The 17,597-nt window shown below is 55.5% G+C and overlaps 1 protein-coding gene across 2 annotated transcripts in view; it reads right to left on the bottom strand.

Annotated features, from left to right (window-relative positions):
* The window catches only part of PITPNM3 (PITPNM family member 3), a 92,360-nt gene that overhangs the window by 35,554 nt on the left and 39,209 nt on the right, over positions 1-17,597 (bottom strand). For both annotated transcript variants that reach the window (XM_060290167.1, XM_030861662.2), the window contains exon 4: positions 8,556-8,603. In XM_060290167.1, coding sequence (XP_060146150.1) covers positions 8,556-8,603 — 48 coding nt within the window. The remainder of the gene's footprint in view (positions 1-8,555; positions 8,604-17,597) is intronic.

Here is a 17,597-nt window from a genome sequence, read left to right as displayed (position 1 = left end):
GCCCCCCCAAGAGTTGCCTGTCCCCACCAAGTCCTGTCCCTTGCTAGGGTCTGGGCCCCAGATCCTGCCTCTTGAAAACATACTTTTGGCCACCCCAAGGGAGCTTGGGGATAGCTCCGAGGAGCCACTCCCCTTGGGGGAACCCAGCGTCCCCATCTTGAATCAGGCCCAGGGAAGGTTTCAGATATACAACCATAAGAACCTCTCCTGCCACTACACAGTGATGCTAGAAGGGCTTGGCGTCCCCTATCTGGTGACTCTCTGTAATAAATGCAGTCTTCCTCAGATGGGTCTTGAGTTTCTAGCCCTCGCCCGGTGTCTCAGGCAAACTTCACATTCATCCTGAGAGGACAGGGGTGCTCTGCCCATTTTACAGATGAGAAAACTGAGGCTCAGAGAGGTTAAGTGAAGGGGTGGGGATTTGAACCCAGGTCACCCGGCAAGGGCTCTTTCATCCTCCTGAAGCATCACCCCACAAAGGCGGGGGTTAAGAATGGGGTGGTCTTGTCAGTCTTTTAAATGCCTCCATACTGGCTCTGCCAGCAGAGCCATCCCTGGCAGGGAGGGAAAGGGGAAGAGAGGCGGTTATCAGGAGCAGAAGCCTGCCTGCACCTTTGGGTCCTACCCGCTAAGGAACCCCTGTCAAGCCTGCCCACAAAGGAACCCCAAAGCACACTCCCCGACAGTAATCCCCTCAAAATGAACATGGGCTCCAGAAAAGGAACGGGGCAGGGCCCCTAAACATATGAAAAGGTGCTCAGCCTTAGAACCCTAAACTGCAGGAACGCTCACTGAAATCACTCTAGAACGCCTTTTTTTCACCTTAGCAGTTATCAACACCCAGCCACCCAGGGTGTGGGAAAGCAGAGTCTCCTCATTCATTGCGGGTGAAAGCGAAAACCAGTACAGCCTCTGTGGAGGGCAGTTTGGCAAGGTCATGCCACATACAGAATGCCCTTGACCCAGCAATTCCAAGTCCATGTGCAAAAGGACATGGGTACAACAGTAACCACTGCCACACTTTCTAAGACATAGACAAGAGACAGAAAGCAACCTATGTGCCCATAAATAGGGGCCTGGTTCAATAAACTAGGCCACCGTGAAATATGACACACCCGTTGCAAAGAATGATGCCCTTCTGAATGTACTAGATAGTAAAATACTCCGGATATATTGTTATTTGAGAAAAGCAAGGTACAGAGTGGAAGGCACCGAATGCTCCCATCTGTGTGGGGTATATATAAAGATATATATAAAAATGAATATTTAGGGAGATGCTCATATATGCAGAGAATATCTCTGGAATGTTCGAGAAGAACCTAGTCACAATCATGGCTTCTGGGGAGAGGGAGGAACCCTCATCACCTTCATTCCTTTAGAATTTTATAACATGTACATGTGCTATCTACTCAAGAGACAGATTAAAAATAAGAATTTTTTCAAAGGGCACATAGCAGGGTGATTAAAAGCCCTTTTGTCCCCAGGAGAAAGGGATTTGAGGAGACAGAGGTTCCCTGAGACTAAAAAGAGGTCCCCACCCTCTGCCCCAGGCTGAGGGGAGGAGACAGAACTAGGTGCGGTGCCCTCGCAAGTCCAGGAGGAGACAGAATGATTTTCACGGTCTGGCCACCCTGTGCCCCAATGAGCCTGGCCCCTAGGCAGACCAGGACGGAAGGGAGTAGCAGGCTGGGGCCCGGAGCCCCGCAGCAACCACGAGTGTGGATGGAGAGCTTCCTGCACACATTCGCACGTGCACACACTGTTTCCCCACCAGGGTGGCGGGAACGACCCCTGGGGGCTTTGGAACAAGGGCAGGAAAATGAGGAAAAGGGAACCCCCTGGAATCACAGAGGGGGCTCTGTCACGAGTCCAGCTGGATGGGTATGCAGAGTCGAAATTACAAAGGGGCTTATACAAAAATAAAGGAAAAAGTGGTTCGTTCATGTATAAGTCAGTGGACTATGCAGTATGGTCTCCATTCGCCCCTCCAGATCCACCTCCACCATCCCCAGTGAGGCTGCCTCCCTGCCGGCTCACCACGGGCTGTCCCTCCCGAAGGCCAAGCTCCTGCGCAGGTGGGGCAGGGACAGAGGGGGAGGCTCTCCACGCAGCGACCTTCAGGGCTGGGAGTGGCCCAGGGCATCGTCCTGTGACTGGCGGGTTTCCTTTACCTGAGATTGAAGAAACCCCTGCTGGACTCTCCTCCAGTCGGGCTGCTCGAGAGCCTTCCTTTTCCTGCGAGAACCCCCGGCCGAATCATGACTAGACTCTAACTGCCCTACAAAAATCTTATCATGTCAGCCTACACTGTCCTTTCCTGCGGCTTCCCCATCCTGACCAAGGCCCGTGTGGTCTGCCCACAGGCCCGACTCTCCACTCACCTCTCCCACCGCTTGCCCCACCCTCTCTGAGCTCAACCACGTCGGCCTTTTTGACAGTCGTCAAGGATCCCATGTGCCTCTCGCCACAGGGCCTTTGCACATCCTGTTCCCTATGCCTGGACTCTTCCTCTCACCCTCTGTGCCCAGACAGTCCCTACAGAAACCTCAGTGTTCCTTACTCCTGGGGGCCTTCCCTTCTTACTCTCCTCCTCCAGAAAGCACCATGGCTTTCTGTGTCCTAGGACTAATCCTTATACTTTTAGTTTTGTGGTTATTTCATTTGTCTTCCCCTCCTCCAACCCCCAGATTGTAAGAGCCTTAAAGGCTGGAACTGGATTTGTTTTTGTTCCATTTTATCCCCAGAGACTATTAAGGTGCTGGCATATAAAAGAGACTCATTAAATATTTTTCAAACAAGCGAATGAACTAATAATTTGTTCCTATTCTGTGCCCCTACACGTGCCGGAAGCTGCACACGTCCCTGGCAATGCAGACGCGGCACAGACTCACACAGATGCACACGGAGCCTTGTGTAGATGACTGCACTGACGCTTGGACACACACGCGAACGCACACACACAAATGCGCAGGCACACGTTTCCCTGTGCGCGCACACACACACGAACGGACCGTGCCAAACATAGGCATACGCGCACGCACGCAAGAAAAGTGCTCCCAAGGCGGACGTCTGCCACCCTGAGCTCATTAAAGCCGCTAAACATAGCCCGTCTGCAGCTGTGCTCAGCAAGCTGCCCACACAGGCCAGGAAAAGACACCGGTTACCAGGCAGAGGAGTGGGGAGGCCAGCCGTGGGCAGGGGGCTGCTGGGGAGGCCGTGGGGCCGAGGGTATGCGGGAGGGGTAGCCCCTTGGCGGCTGGTCTGGCTCTTCAGAGCGGCTCCTCTGGTCCCTAATCCCAGACAGTGGGATGTGAGGTCAAGCCACACCCCCATGAAAGCATCCTCATCTTCCCCCTCTGCCTCTGTGGGACAACCGCACAGGTCTTTCTGACAGTTATTGGGGTCCAGGAGCCAAGCTCAGTCCAGGACCAGGGACTGGAGCCAGGATACAGCCTGGGACAAATCGGGGCTTTGTGGGTGCCTAGGGTAGAGGCTCAGTCTGGGATGAAGAATCAAGGGTCCTTCTGGGGCCAGGATTGGGACTCAGTCTGCACCAGTGTCGAGGACGAGAGAAAGTTCAGAGACCCACTGCTCAGCCCGCTCTAACAAACAGGCGTGGCCACGGGCAGACCCTCCCCACACTGCGGGCATCACTTGCTGCCCCCACCCCTGCATCTGAAGCCTGGCACTGGCCCTGAGAAAGCCATCTGACAACACGAGTGTAAGTCACATGTGCAGGTCGAGTTGTCCTCCACACAGACTGGGTCCCACCCGGAGGGCTCAAGAGCAAGTCCTCCTGTCCTGGAATCTGCACCCTCCCCCTGCCCCCCGACACACACAGGTGGACGTGAGGTAGAGAAAGTCTCTCCCACTTGCACTTTACTGTGCACATCCTGGACCCCAAGCTTTTGAGGGGCTCGTGGAGTTGGCTCTTGAAGGGGGTAACTGTGTGACACAGGGGACAATGGGGCACCTCCCCAGGTACCTGGGGTGACCAGAAAGGAGAAACTTCAGGAAAATGGGAGCTCAGACCAGACACGGGACTGAGCTCTGGAGATGGAGGGGCATGGAGACCTGTGTGTGAGCACCTTCCTTGGAAGGTTATTTACCCCTGGTCTTTATCTTCTCAATGTGACACAGCTGTAATGATTGCAACCTTTCCCAGCACCCAGGTGGCCATGAAGATCAGTGTGCAGCGCCTTGCACACTGTGAAGCTGCTGAGAGGGGAAGGGAGGGGGGACGGAGAGAGTGAGGCAGCCACGGCTCTCCTGGGAGAGTTTGCTCCTCCCTGGAGATGGAGCCGGGGGACAGAGGAAGGAGAGTTACTACACCCACTGAACCAACAGCTGTGCCCTCAGCCTCCTCTGTGATGACAGTAGGTCCTGGCAGGGAGGGGCGGACCCAGCTCCCTGATCCAGGAAGCGATGAATGGAGTAGAGGGCAGAGGCCGACAGGGCTGGGTCCCAAGGGACTCACTCTGGAGCCCCAAGTCCTTCCTACCATCTGCTGTGGAGCGGGCTGCTCGCGTCGCCTCCACGAGGCTGGATGCACTGCTCGAGTTTTCCAACTAGCTTAAGAGAAAACTGTGCTTGGAGTCTGCACGCTCCTTCTAGAAGGCGGTCTGGAAAGGAAGGGGAGGGCTGGTGGGGAAGGTGGGCAGGTAGGTCGTGCGGAGGCCGGTCTCGTCCTTTATTGGAGAGGAATCACTAGAGGGCATCAGGAGGCCACGAGGACAAGTCTGCCTCCCGCGAAGGTTTCTCTCACACTCTGGAGGAAGAACCAAAGTGGGAGAGACCAGAGGCAGGGAGGCCAGCACGGGAGGATGGATCCATCCAGAAGAGAGAAGATGGCGGCTTCAGCTGGAGAAGGGGTGGGGGATGGGGTGGGTGGAGGCATGAGAGATCTGCTGGGGGTACAAAGGATGCTCTCAGGGGTCTGATCTGACTCTGGAAGGTGGCAGAGAAGGGGAAGCTTAGAAGGACGCCCAGGTGTCTGGCGTGAGTTTGCGGAAGATGACGCCATTCACTTTGCACAGAAGAACAGGAGCGAGGTTCAATGGGCAGGTAGTAAGCTCCCCGAGTCCTTACACCCAGCACCACGTCAGGTGCCAGAAGTGCTCTGTAAACGTGGGCTCTGCTGTGGAGTAGCGTGAACACGGCAGAGCAGCCAGACGGGCAGGCAAAGGAAACCAGGAGACAGAGGCAGCGACGGAAACGCAGAGAGCGCTAGAATGTCAGAGCTAGAAGGGGCTCTACGCACAGACGGGCCGGGAGGCCGGCCACAGGCAGGAGCTGAGGCTGCACAGCAAGCTAGCTGGAGGGGTGGGGGGCCCAGGTCTCCTGCGCCCCGGTCCGAGCCCCTCTCTCCCCTCTGCTTCCACCGGCCCCTCCGCACTGGCTCCCTAGGCTTCCTCAGGTCTGGTTCCAAACAGCAAGCACAAGCCAGAGGCAGCAGGCTGTCAGCGCACCTGTGCAGCTGCAGGTTGAAGGCTGGGCTGCCTGGGAGAGGAGGGAGGATTCCAGGACACCCCCGGAGTCCCCCACCCACGGTCACTGCAGACGAGGCCTTACAATCCCATGCCTGCACGTGAGCTGGGAGGCCCTGGAAGGCCCCTTTCCTGCACTCCCAGCCCTTGTGGCCAGCTCAGGAGGGCTCCCTGGGGACTCAGACTGTGACAGTGACAACAGAGCCAGCCACAGGACCAGCAGAGCAGGGAAAAGACTGGGCTCTGTAAGATGCCGAGATTCACCCCTGCGCCTGCACCAGGTGTTCCAAGGCTCATCCAAAAGCCAATAATAAGCGAGAACCACGCAATGCTTCCTATCTGTGAGGTGCAGACCTTGGCACCCACGTACGTTACCTCCATGCCCTCAGCGACTGTCGAAGCAGACATTACGATCATCTTTCCACAACTGAGTAAACCGAGGCCCAGAGATGTTAGGTAACTTGCCCAAAGAAGCACAGAGAGTAAATGGAGGAACTGGGCCTCGAGCCCAGGCCTGACACCTTTAAAGCTCAGATGCTATAGCACCAGTCCCAGGATTTTCTGACTCCTGGTCCAGGGCAATTTTTACCACTTCCCACCTTGTTTTTAGTGAGGTTTTGAAAACCGAGTGGAAATATCAAATAAGATGACATGCACAGAGGTGTGACATAAACGGCGGAGCGCATCGTAACTGTCAGGCATGGCCATTATTCTGTTTTTATTCAGCGTCACAGACTTTTATTTTGCCGGTTTGGGATGACAAACACACATCACCATCAACTACCACCGTCATTCCATCAGAGAAAAAGTATCTGAATGCCATGACGTGTAGACACGGCCAAAGTGCGGGATAAGAAGCTCTTCTCTCAACTGAATGCATTCAACGTGATGGGAAAACACGTTACAGGACTGCCGTTTGTCTCGTTGTCAGAAATGCTGGGTTTGGGCTTGGCGATCACTGACCTCAATGACCCTTTCGGCTCTGAAATTCTCCCATGCATCTACTGTTATTCTTTACTACACAAGAATATCCTTAAGGAGGAGAAGTGGATGACAGCCGCCGGCAATCTCATTCTGACTAAAATTTATAACTGTGGTGTGAAAAACAGAAAACAAAAAGGCTTAAACACGCATTCTTCCCCAACCAGGTCCAGGAGACACCAAACGTCTGATCAATTCATTTGTGTCTGTGGAGAACAGAGCTGTGGTTTGGCATTTCCGAGACAGCCCCGCGGCAGGTGGCCGTGTTTTTCACTTTGAGGCCGCTGTGGTTTCTTCTTCCTAGGGGCCCAGAAGGAGCGATCTGGGCTTGGTTCCTCTCTCACATTCCTGAGGAATGTGATCCTGTGTTAAGCTTTTATTTTATTATGTTTGACATCTCTGGGGGCAGCCTAGCTGGCCAGGGAGAGACTGCCCCTCCCAGGCCATGCGAATTCCTAGAGATAATAAACAACTCACCCTAGAACGCACCTTTCACATGCAAACCAACCAATCCTGGGTCCTCAGCTCCAACCACCTCCTTTATCTGACTCCCACACCCCAGGCCAATATCCGCCCCCCCCCCCCCGCCCTAAATCACCCTGGGGCCAGGTGCCCGAGAACTAGAGACCGCCCCTGTGGCCCGGAGCCTGCGACATTATTCAATCCAGCCAGTCCTCAGCTGTCTCCCCTGCCCTGACGTGCCTTTCCCACGGAAAACACAATCCAGGCTCTGGGGCCAGGCTTGCCCCATGCCCCTTCTGCCCGCCTCACCCCCGCCCCCCTGACCAAACCTGGTGCTTCCCCCGTGGCCCCTGCCCTGGGGAAGTGTAAATAATAAATTCTTCGGTCCATGGCTTGGATCTCTCCCGTCTTCACTCAGTCAGCTCTCTAAATTAAAATCCCTCAGTCACCTCTATAAATTAAAATCCCGTGGGTACATTTCAACACCCAGCCCCACTGCTGCTGAACTTGGTTCCTCACATCCTGTAAGGACACAGGAGAGAGACCTGCCCCCCTCTCTGCACTGCCCCTCCCCTTGCCCGGTGCACTTCTGGCCTGAGTCTTGTGGGGGGCACGCCCCTCTCAGAGACACTCCTGGCGCCCAGCCCCTGAGGGGCTTCATCTGTGAACTGCCGCCGGATGTTTGAAGCGTCAAAACCTTCTCCAAGGCCTGTGCACCTACTCAGGCCGTGGGAAGCTGGCGCTACAGGTATCCCTCCTGTTAGCTGACGGATGGAAGAGCCTGGAGGAAGAACTCGAGAAAGGCTTCAGCCTGGGGAGGGGGTGGGCAGAGTGGGCTGCAACCACAGACCAAAAGAGCAGGAGAGAGAAGGAAGGAAAGTTCTGAGCCCACCCTCCCCCAGATACACACATAGACCCCAGTCCCCAGCCCTGGCCTCGTACGGAACTCAATACTGCCAACAGCAAAGACGTCCGGCTCAGACAGTGCCCATCAAGTGCACCCCAAACCTCCAGGGAAGATGCCCTGGGGTCACTGTGCCAGAAATTGACATCTTTACCAAGTCTCTCCTGGGTCTAACCCTGTGCTCAGCCTCTTGAGAAAACACAGGCAGAAGGAAATCTGAGACGCCTGTATCATACGAAGGACACGAGGACTTGGGAGGTCCTGCTCTGCAGACAGGGCCTCTGAGTGATGGGACGGAAGGATCATGACCCCTGGCACAGCCTCGGTTACCGTGTCACCAACTGTGGTTCCTGGGAGCTGTGTCACCCGAGAGAGATGGTCTCAATGGCTCAGGAGGGCTTGCTCCCCTTGCCGGTGCCCCCCTCTGCCCACAGGCAGACCACGCACGAGGCTGTCCATGGTTCCACCTGCTCTGCTGAGCTCAGCCTCCTGGCCCATCAGCCTCAGGCCCCTCCCTCTGGCCCTGACCCCCGAGCTGCCCAGCGTGTAGGAAGTTGGGAACCCGTGAAGCTCAGCTCCTGGGGCAGAGAGCGGCCCCGGCCCTCCAATCCCGTACAGTAGTGAAGACCCTACCACCTGAGTGGATGAGGGGTCCCCCGGCCCAAGGAGCTTGGACCCATCCAAGGTCAAGGAAAGACTCCTGGGGGCCAGGTTTAACTCACGTTGCTTCTCCTGGAGGATGCTGGATGTGCACGGCACGTTCGCTTCTCCTGCAGAAGAAGAGAAGAGAGGTGAGCAGACTCCGCATCACTGTCGGCCAGACCCTGGGAGGCCACTGTGGCCCCACTGGCCCCTCCTGTCCAGCTGCCCCCTCCTGGAGCCAAGGGCTGGAGGTGAGCACCAGGGAACCCCCAGTCCCTCACACCCTGCCCTGCCCCTGCCACGCCCAGCTCTCCGCTCTTTATACCCTTTCTACACGACAAAGCCCGAGCCCTGATGCCACTGCCTGGGGAGGCGTGTCCTGGCCACCTTCTCACCTCCGCCCACCTGCATAAAGCAGCCGCTTGTCTGGGGTGGCCCTTTTCTACATTTACTCTCATCTCTGAGGGTCACCGCCCCCTGCAGACAACTGGAAATCTCCGCCTCTAGGCCAGCCTCTAGTCTCCTAAGTCCTTGACCCACGCCCCCCACCGCCTCCTGGACCTCAGCTCAGCAGGTAGCGCATGCGCACCACGACCGCAGACAGCGTCCTGGAACTGCCCCTGTTCCCAAGTCCCCACCTCAGTGAAGGCACCACCTTCTCCCCAAGCCTGGGAATCACCCGTGACCCCTTTCCCTGCCTCGTCCCCACTTTCAGTCAGTCACAGAGTGCTGGGGCCATCTGCCTCATTCTCTCCTCCTTACTCTCTCCTTCTCCACCGGATTTGGACTCCCCAGTGGAAGGGGTTTCTGTGCTGTTCACTGGTGTGTTTCCAGGCCTAAAACAGTGCGTCTCAGTCAATAACTGCTGAATGAATAAATGAAACACACACACAAACACGTACACACACACACAAATACATACACACAAATACCCACAAACACATACACAAACACACACACACACACCACTCCCCAAATACAGAACTCCATCCCGTCTCCCTGGACTATTGTAATAGCTCCTCCTTTTGATGAGAAGCTTTTTTCTATAATTATGAAAGTAACACAAGTTCCTTATGGAAAAGTTGAAAAACACCAACCAGCAGAGAAAAGGGAAAAGATTCCTTACAATCCCATGACTGAGGGAAAACTACTGGTCCCCATTCTATGTCATTCCTTCCAGGCTTCTTTCCATAAACATTTTTTTGGCCCAGCTGAGATCATATCATCTCTCTGTGGGCCAGGATTACGTCATTTATCTCTGTATCCCCAACAAATAGATCAACGGTTGGCTCGTGGAAGGTATCATCGATGATAAAGAAGCACAAAATACACTTTCTGTACTTCAAGTTGAAGCATGAATAAATAACTAAAGCTACGAAACCTCTGTAAACATCACTCCAACAGCTATAGAATGTTCTATTGAGAGGATACATCATGGTTGGCTTTTAAATTATCTTATTGGCAGAAAGTTTCAAAATTTCACCCTTATAATTACTGCTGCAAGGAACATCTTTGTGGCTGAAGCTCTTTCTGCCTGTTTTATGATTTCCTTAATATACAGCCACAGGGCTTCCCTGGTGGCGCAGTGGTTGAGAGTCCGCCTGCCGATGCAGGGGACACGGGTTCGTGCCCCGGTCCGGGAAGATCCCACGTGCCGCGGAGCAGCTGGGCCCGTGAGCCATGGCCGCTGAGCCTGCGCGTCCGGAGCCTGTGCTCCGCAACGGGAGAGGCCACAACAGTGAGAGGCCCGCGTACCGCAAAAAAAAAAAAATGCAGCCACAGAAGGAAAATTTTGGGTCAAAGGGTAAGAACATTTTTAAGGCTCGATGTTTATTGCCTGATTGCTTTCCAGAGAGGCGTATGTTCTGATTTACACACCCAGTCGCAGCAGAAGTAAGGGCTGCTCTTAACAGACGCTCACCTCCCCAGCATTTACATTGGTTTGTCAAATTTCTCTGCCTCTAGTTTCACCAGATTAATCTTTCGAAAACTGGCCTGCCCAGGCCACTCTCTTGCTCCAAGCCCTCCAGTGACTCGCCGTCATCAAATTCTCAGCCTGGCAAGCAAGTCTCTCTGTAAAGTGGCCCCTGCCCACGTCCCCAGCCTCTGCCCACTCCTTCCTGCCTCATCTCCACCAGCCAAATGACCTGAACACCATTAGGGCTCTTCCGTCTTTCTCTGTCGAACACGCTGTATCCTGTGGGCTGGGTGGAGAACCAACCCGAGGCCACCTCTTCCACGAAGACTTTGATCCCTCCTCAAAGGGCTCAATTCTCAGGACCTCTGTCCTCAAAGGTCAGCTCTGCATCCCAAGGGACTCACAGGGTCAGATTCAGCAAAGGCCAGTTCCCTTCCATCGCGAATGCTCCCCTCGAGCCCACCCCACCTAACTGGAAGGCTCAGAAAGGGACCTAAGCCAAACCCCAGGAGCTAGAAAATTCTCTGTGGCCAGAGTGAGGCTAAAATCTGAGAAGTGGAATCCCCGGGCCTCAGCTGACCTCAGCCCACTGAGAGCCCAGTCAGTTAGCAGTTCTGTCTGAGCCCCCCAGAGATCTTCAGCCAGCGGAGCCCCTTGGCATCAGGAGTCCTAGCCCTGGCTCTGTGGCACCATGTTTTGGGCCTCAATTATACACATCTGTTCAATGGAAGGTCTCACTCTACTCTGCTGAAGGGTCCTCCAGCTCTGCCAGGACAGGAGTCCAGGGCCAGGGGCACAGCACAAAAGTGGCCAGACTGGAGTCTAGGGCATGGGCCAAGCAATGTAGAAGTCACGCCTCCAGCCTGAAAACTCTAGCTAGAGGCACCTGCTCTAGCTAGTTGGCACCTGCTGCCCAGGTGGGACCCTCTCTCCTGACCCTGACCATGCCGGCAGAACCTAGATACCAGGTCTGGTGTCCCCGGCTTCCTGAACAAGTCTGAAGTCCCCCCAAAAATGTGTCCACAGCTTCCCCAAGAACCCCAGTTCTCCAAGGAAGGTTCCAGGGCACAGAGAGAAGCCAGCTCCAGGCCTCTGCCAGGGGCCTTGAACGCCCTTCCTCGTGCAAAGCTGCCGGTCCCTCCCCTGCAGACTCAAGGGCAGCTCCAGTGTAGGAAATGCCACCACCTCCCCGCCAACAATCCAGGGGCTGATGGGCGACTCCCTCCCAAGGGAATGAACCATCCCAGATGCCATGCACCTGAATCCATTGCCCTGTTTCTGCAGCCTCTGCCTGCTAGGGCTGCCTTCATGGCTCATGTCACCTGAATCCTAATCTGTCTCCCTCCTCCATGGGATCAGGGCCTCTGGGCACTCTCAAAGGCAGGAGTAGGGAATGGAAAGAGCATAGACTTGGAGTCAGGAGGCTGAGATTCCCATCCAGGTTCCCATGGACTCGGACTCACTGTGTGACCTGAGGCAGGTCACTTTCCCTCTCTGGGCCTCATTCCCACAATCCAGTGTGGGTCCAGTGCTCTCTAAGGACCCTACAAGTACTGAAAGTCCTTGGTTGTACTGCATTTCGGTTAAACACCTGGACTCAAATCTTGGTAACCGTGTACGCTTGGACAAGTTACTTAACCTCTGCATGCCTCAGTCTTCTAATCTATAAAATGGGGACAGGAGTGCTACCTACCTCAGAGGGTTATTGTGAATATCAAATGATTAATGTGTATAAACCCCTTAGCACACAGCCCAGCACACAGTAGCCATTCAAGGTGTGAGGAGTGGTCTTACTGTTGCTTCATTTACTTATTTACTTTTAACAACTGGCTCAAGACCTCATCTCTTTTGTCACCATCACGACTCCAGGTGGAGTCAGGTAGAGGTGCTCAATGGTTAGTGCTGGGTGCCAGCTCACAGTGCTCCCCGGGCCCAGGGGTCACGGCAGAGCCCGTGCTCCAGAGAGGCCCAGGTAGAGAACAGAGGCCTGGGCATCCTTGCAGAGTAGCCCCCCGACAGCATGACAAGGCGCCCGCAGACCGCTTCCCCGGGTGCCAGGGCAGCACTGATGCGGACAGAGCAAGGGAGATCCCACATCAGATGTCAGACGCGTAGGTCAGGACCGAACACGAGCGTCCTGTCTGAGCACCAGCTGAGTCCAGGGGGAAAGTCAGCTCCCGCCATCCAGCAGGACAGATGCCTCACATCGAGATGAAGACACTCACTTATAAAACCCCTCCTATTTCTCTATCTGCCAAGCACTGTGCCAGGGACCGTGGGGGACGCGGAGATGAAAAAGTCAAGGTGAGATGAGGGAGGAGGAGGGAGAGACTCGCTCTGACTGAGCGACCCTGGGGAAGGTGCGACAGAGCCATGACTTGAGAGCCTCGGGGCAAACATAGCTTTGACAGGGAGAGCACCGAGCAGGACATTGCAAGCAGCCAGCGAGACCCCGTCCGCAGCACGTGGAACCAAGGAAAGGCAGGTGTAGGGGAGCGGGGCCCGGGGCAGATAAGGAAAGGCAGGTGTAGGGGAGTGGGGCCCGGGGCAGATAAGACAACTGCAGCTTGGAGAGGCGGAGGGGTTCACTAGCTCTTCCAAACCCGAGTCTCCCGCCATTTCTACTGTGCCCCAAACCAACTACATAATGAGCAGGGCCTAGTGCAAAATGAAAAGGCCCTCATTCAAAAAGCAAAAAAAAAAAAACCTGGGGATTCCCTGACGGTCCAGTAGGTAGGACCCGCGTTTTCACTGCGAAGGGCACAGGTTTAATCCCGAGTCGGGAACTAAGATCCCACAGGCCATGAGGCCCAGCCAAAAAAGCAAGAAAAAAGAAAAAAAAAAACTGTCAAAGGTACTAAAATACAGTTTTCCCTTTGTCCTTTCCTGACCTGTCCTGGTGTTTTTTATTTGCTACTTAATGTGTGCTTCCTCGTGCACAGGGATACCTGAGGGGTGAGTGTAGACACAGGTGCCCGGGGGCGCCCGCTTCTCAACGTGGCACCCAGGCACACGGGCCATCAGCTACCAGAGTCCCCCTCCCGCCAGCTGCTGGACCCTGGCACCGTGCCGTGACCGAGAGCAGGGAAGCTGGGCCGTGCGTCCACCCTTCCCACTGCCTGCTGCCCCGACCCCCCGGGCAGGCAGGTGACCCCCAAGGGTACCGCAGCCTCCGCATCAAAACACTCTAGGTCCCTGGATGGGGCGGGTGAGAGGCCTGCCCTCTCTGAGTCACCCACCGAAGGCACCGCAGCTCTGCCAGCCCAGGGTGGGGACAGCTGCTCTGTACTGACACTGGGCTCCATGCCTCTGACCCCAACCGTCCCGGCACCCAGGCCCCTGCTTGGGGGAGGACAGTAGTTGTCTCTGGGCAGGTGCAGGGAGGAGGAAGCTGGGTGGCAGAGGGCAGGAGAGAGGGAGGCCAAGAGCCCATCCTGGGAGGCAGGGAGGGGGTGGGAGGCGGCCCGACGCGTGAACCAAGCTCCCAGCCCCAGCACATGCTCCACTGTCCCATCGAGCGGCACTTACAAAACACAGAGCTGATGACAAAATCATTCAGAATTGAGATCATTAAACCCCAAGCCCCAGGCCTTTCAGAGCACTGGTCACAGCCCTGACAACAACACATACACCTCTGGTGTTCCTCTAGTACCTGCTCTGTGTCGGACCCTGGGGGAAGGGGAGGCGATGGGCCGGGTCTAGCCCATCACCTCCCTGTTCTCAGGCCAGGCCCTAGGAGCGACTCACCTAGACGGTTTACAAGATGCTGCTACCAAGCAATACTTCATTACCGGAAAGGAAATAGGATTTGTAGCCCAGGCAGGATTTCAGTGGGCAATAATGCCTGCTGGGGGAGTGGAGCTGGGTCATTAAAGCTGGGGGTAGGGGGGAAGCAGGGGTGCAGAGGCGAAAAGAAGCCAGGAGGGAATGTCACTGAGAAGCTGGAACGCAGGATTCACACCGGTGTCACGTGGGTAGAAGGAAGAATGCTGGGGAGGCCAGAGCCGGCCCCAGCAGTGCAGGCTTAGGTGTGGAAACCAGAAAGGCTGCCCCTGGGCTGCAGAGCTTGGGGTCTGCCCAGTGCTTTCCCACCTGTTAGAGATCACTAAGATCTCACACCTGTGCGGAGAAGGGTGCCTTCACAGAAGAGGAAGCTGAGGCTCAGAAGGATAACGTCACTTACCCAAGTTTATATCTGGTCCCTTTCAACACCCTCACATCTCCTGGGGGCGCTTCCATGACCTCTGCCCCCTATCGGGGGAGGGGCTTTCTAGAGCAGGGGCTTCCTGGGATGGCTCAGGCAGTGTGGGCGGTGCTTCCTGAAGTTGGGGTGGGGGTGGGGGGTCAGGGGCTGAGGAGTGGGGAGCAGGGGGAATGGAGAAGGGGTTGTTTGTAAGGGCTGCCGGGGAGAAGCGTCCAGCCCCGCCGTCCCTCACAGCCACCAGCAGGCGAACGCGGAGGAGTCCGCGGTGAAGCCGGCTTCCTGATTAGCAGGCTCCCCGGACGCGGGTGATTAACCAGATGTGCCGCTGCTTCAGCCACTGTCTAAATGAGACCCCACTTGGCCTACGCTCTCCAGGGCCCCTGGGCCCAACAGGCTCGCCTCAGCTGAAGCTTTCTGCAAATGCAGAAGCTGCCAGCAGCTCCCGCAAACACAACAGGCTACACAGGGAGGGCAGGGCCTCCGTCACCCACTGATCCCGCCTGTCCCAACCTCACACCCCCGCGCATCTGAGCCCCATCATTTCCTCCAAGAAGATGCTTCCATATCCCGTCCATGGTTTCCTGAGTGATTTTATATTTCCTCTTTCCAATCCCGTTCCGACAAACGGTGAGCTCCCCGAGAGCAAGAGAAGCAAAGAGTGTGGCCAAGAACAGCAACACTTTCACCAAACACCCGGAACAGGAGGACTGGGTGGCTGCTGAGGGAGCAATTCAGGCAGATGGGGCCTCGGGGAAGAAGGAATCGGGGTTTCTCCTCCTGACATGCCAGAAAGGGTCTGAGCAGGCCCCGTGGAGCACGAATGGGGGCAACTGAAGCCCTGTGATCTGCCAGGCTCTGGCCAGCCTGGTAACTCAGCCCACGCAGTGGGGCTGAGAAGGAAAGACCCGCACGCTCCCCCCTGCTCAGGGTGCTCCCCACACGCTGAGCCTCTGCTGAGTTGCAAGGTCAAGATTCACCCTCATCACCTCTCACCCGGCCCATCACAACCCCCTCTACACTCATTCCCTGGTCCCTCCTATTATCTTCTGCATCGGCTTCCAGAATGATCTCTCTAAAATGCAGCTTGTCCCTCCCGCTTAAACTGTTCTGTGGGTCCCCAGGGGCACCCCTGATGTTCAAGGCCTTCCCTTCAGCTTCCCCACTCCTACCTCTTCTCCGAGATCCCCCCATCCCCCCGGTCACCCCCCCAGCCCAATGCCTAGCCTCCCAACTTCAGTCAAGACGAACTCTGAGTAGCTACCCAGATTTCCCTGCCTTCTCACACCTCCCTCTGGACCTTTGCACCTGCTGTTCCCTCTGCCTGCTGCACCCTCACGGGTCTGTCCAGAGCCCCGAAAGGCCTCCTTCATGCCTCACATCTCAGCTCCGGCTCCGGGTCCTTCTCTGGTCCCTCTGGACCTTGTTCCCACTCTTGTTAGAGTAATTAGCTCACTGGCCTGGAGCTGCCCCACCCCCAAGTCTGGGAGCCAGTCAATTCTGAGTCCATTTCTGAGTCATCAATGTGTCCCCAGCATTGACCGGCACAGGGTCCGACACAGAATAAGTACCAGTACGTGTGTCCTGAATGCATAAGGGAGGGAGGGAGGGAGGGCACGAATGCGCGATGAGCACCTCACTGCTTCCGGTTCAGAAAAGGAGGCAAAGTATCACCACCCAGAAAGGCACAGCTGTAAACAGACGGGTCAGCACTGCAGAGGCAGCCCACATAAGCAGTGCCGAGCAAGAGGGAGGTGCTCTGGGAGAGGCTGGGCCAGTGGGGAGGCCCCCTGGGGAAGTGCACAGGATTACGAGAGATGGAGAGGAAATCAGGAGAAAGGCGGGGCGGGGGCGGGGGAGCAGGCAGAGCTCAAGTGGGCTTGAGAGTCAGCAAGCAGCCCCTGGGCATTTGGCTGGAACACAGCGTGAACGGAAGCGGGAGGTATAGCCTAGAAGTCATGAATATCAGAGTAGAGATAACCTGGAGATCGCCAGATTTAGTAATGACCTCTGACAGCCCCTGTGTAGCATCCCTCATGGTAGTCGTTCCAGGGCTGCTTGACTCCTGCAGGGATGGGGAACGTACTAACCCTAGACAATTATAATTGTTGGAAGGAAGGCTAGAACCAGGATGGCCTCACGTGCCAGGCCGGGGGCTTTATGCTTCCTTATTTTTTTTTTTTTTTTAATTTTTATTCATTTATTTATTTATTTTTTGGGCTGTTTTGGGTCTTCGTTGCTGCTTGTGGGCTTTCTCTAGTTGCGGTGAGCGGAGGCTACTCTTCGTTCCGGTGCGCAGGCTTCTCATTGCAGTGGCTTCTCTTGTTCTGGAGCACAGGCTCTAGGCGCGTGGGCTTCAGTAGTTGTGGCACGTGGGCTCGGTAGTTGTGGCTTGCAGGCTCTAGAGCGCAGGCTCAGTAGTTGTGGCACACGGGCTTAGTTGCTCCATGGCATGTGGGATCTTCCCGGACCAGGACTCGAACCCGTGTCCCCTGCACTGGCAGGCGGATTCTTAACCACTGTGCCACCAGGGAAGTCCCTATACTTCCTTCTGCAGCCAACAAACACCTAGTTGCCAACTCCATAGCAGAATGATATTACTGGATTTATATTTTAGAACCATCACAGTAGGATTGGATAAAGTTGGCCAACTGGCAACGAGATCCAGCCTTTTTCTCCTGTCCCATACCCCTAAAAAATGGCATTAACTATTTTGTATGAAGTAATCTTTAGTAGCATTGTAAAACAGGAAGGGATGTCCTGGCAGATCAGAAATTCTGAGGTACCCTCAAAAGGCAGAAGGCAGAGAGATCTGATGGAGGGGGTAGGACCGGCTACATAGTTTGTGGGGCCCCTTGTTCAAAATGACTAAGAATTTCAAGATGGTAACAGCAGAGCATAAACTCGAGTGTGAGACTCTGCTATGCATGGAGACTCGTGTGACTGCTAAGGTCAAATGCCCATAAAACCAGGCCAGGAGAGAGGACACCATAACCTCAACCC

The sequence above is a fragment of the Globicephala melas genome, chromosome 20, assembly GCF_963455315.2.
Source record: "Globicephala melas chromosome 20, mGloMel1.2, whole genome shotgun sequence".
NCBI lineage: Eukaryota > Metazoa > Chordata > Mammalia > Artiodactyla > Delphinidae > Globicephala > Globicephala melas.
The sequence above is the reverse complement of the archived record's forward strand: the minus strand, read 5'-3'. Positions and strand labels throughout refer to the sequence as shown.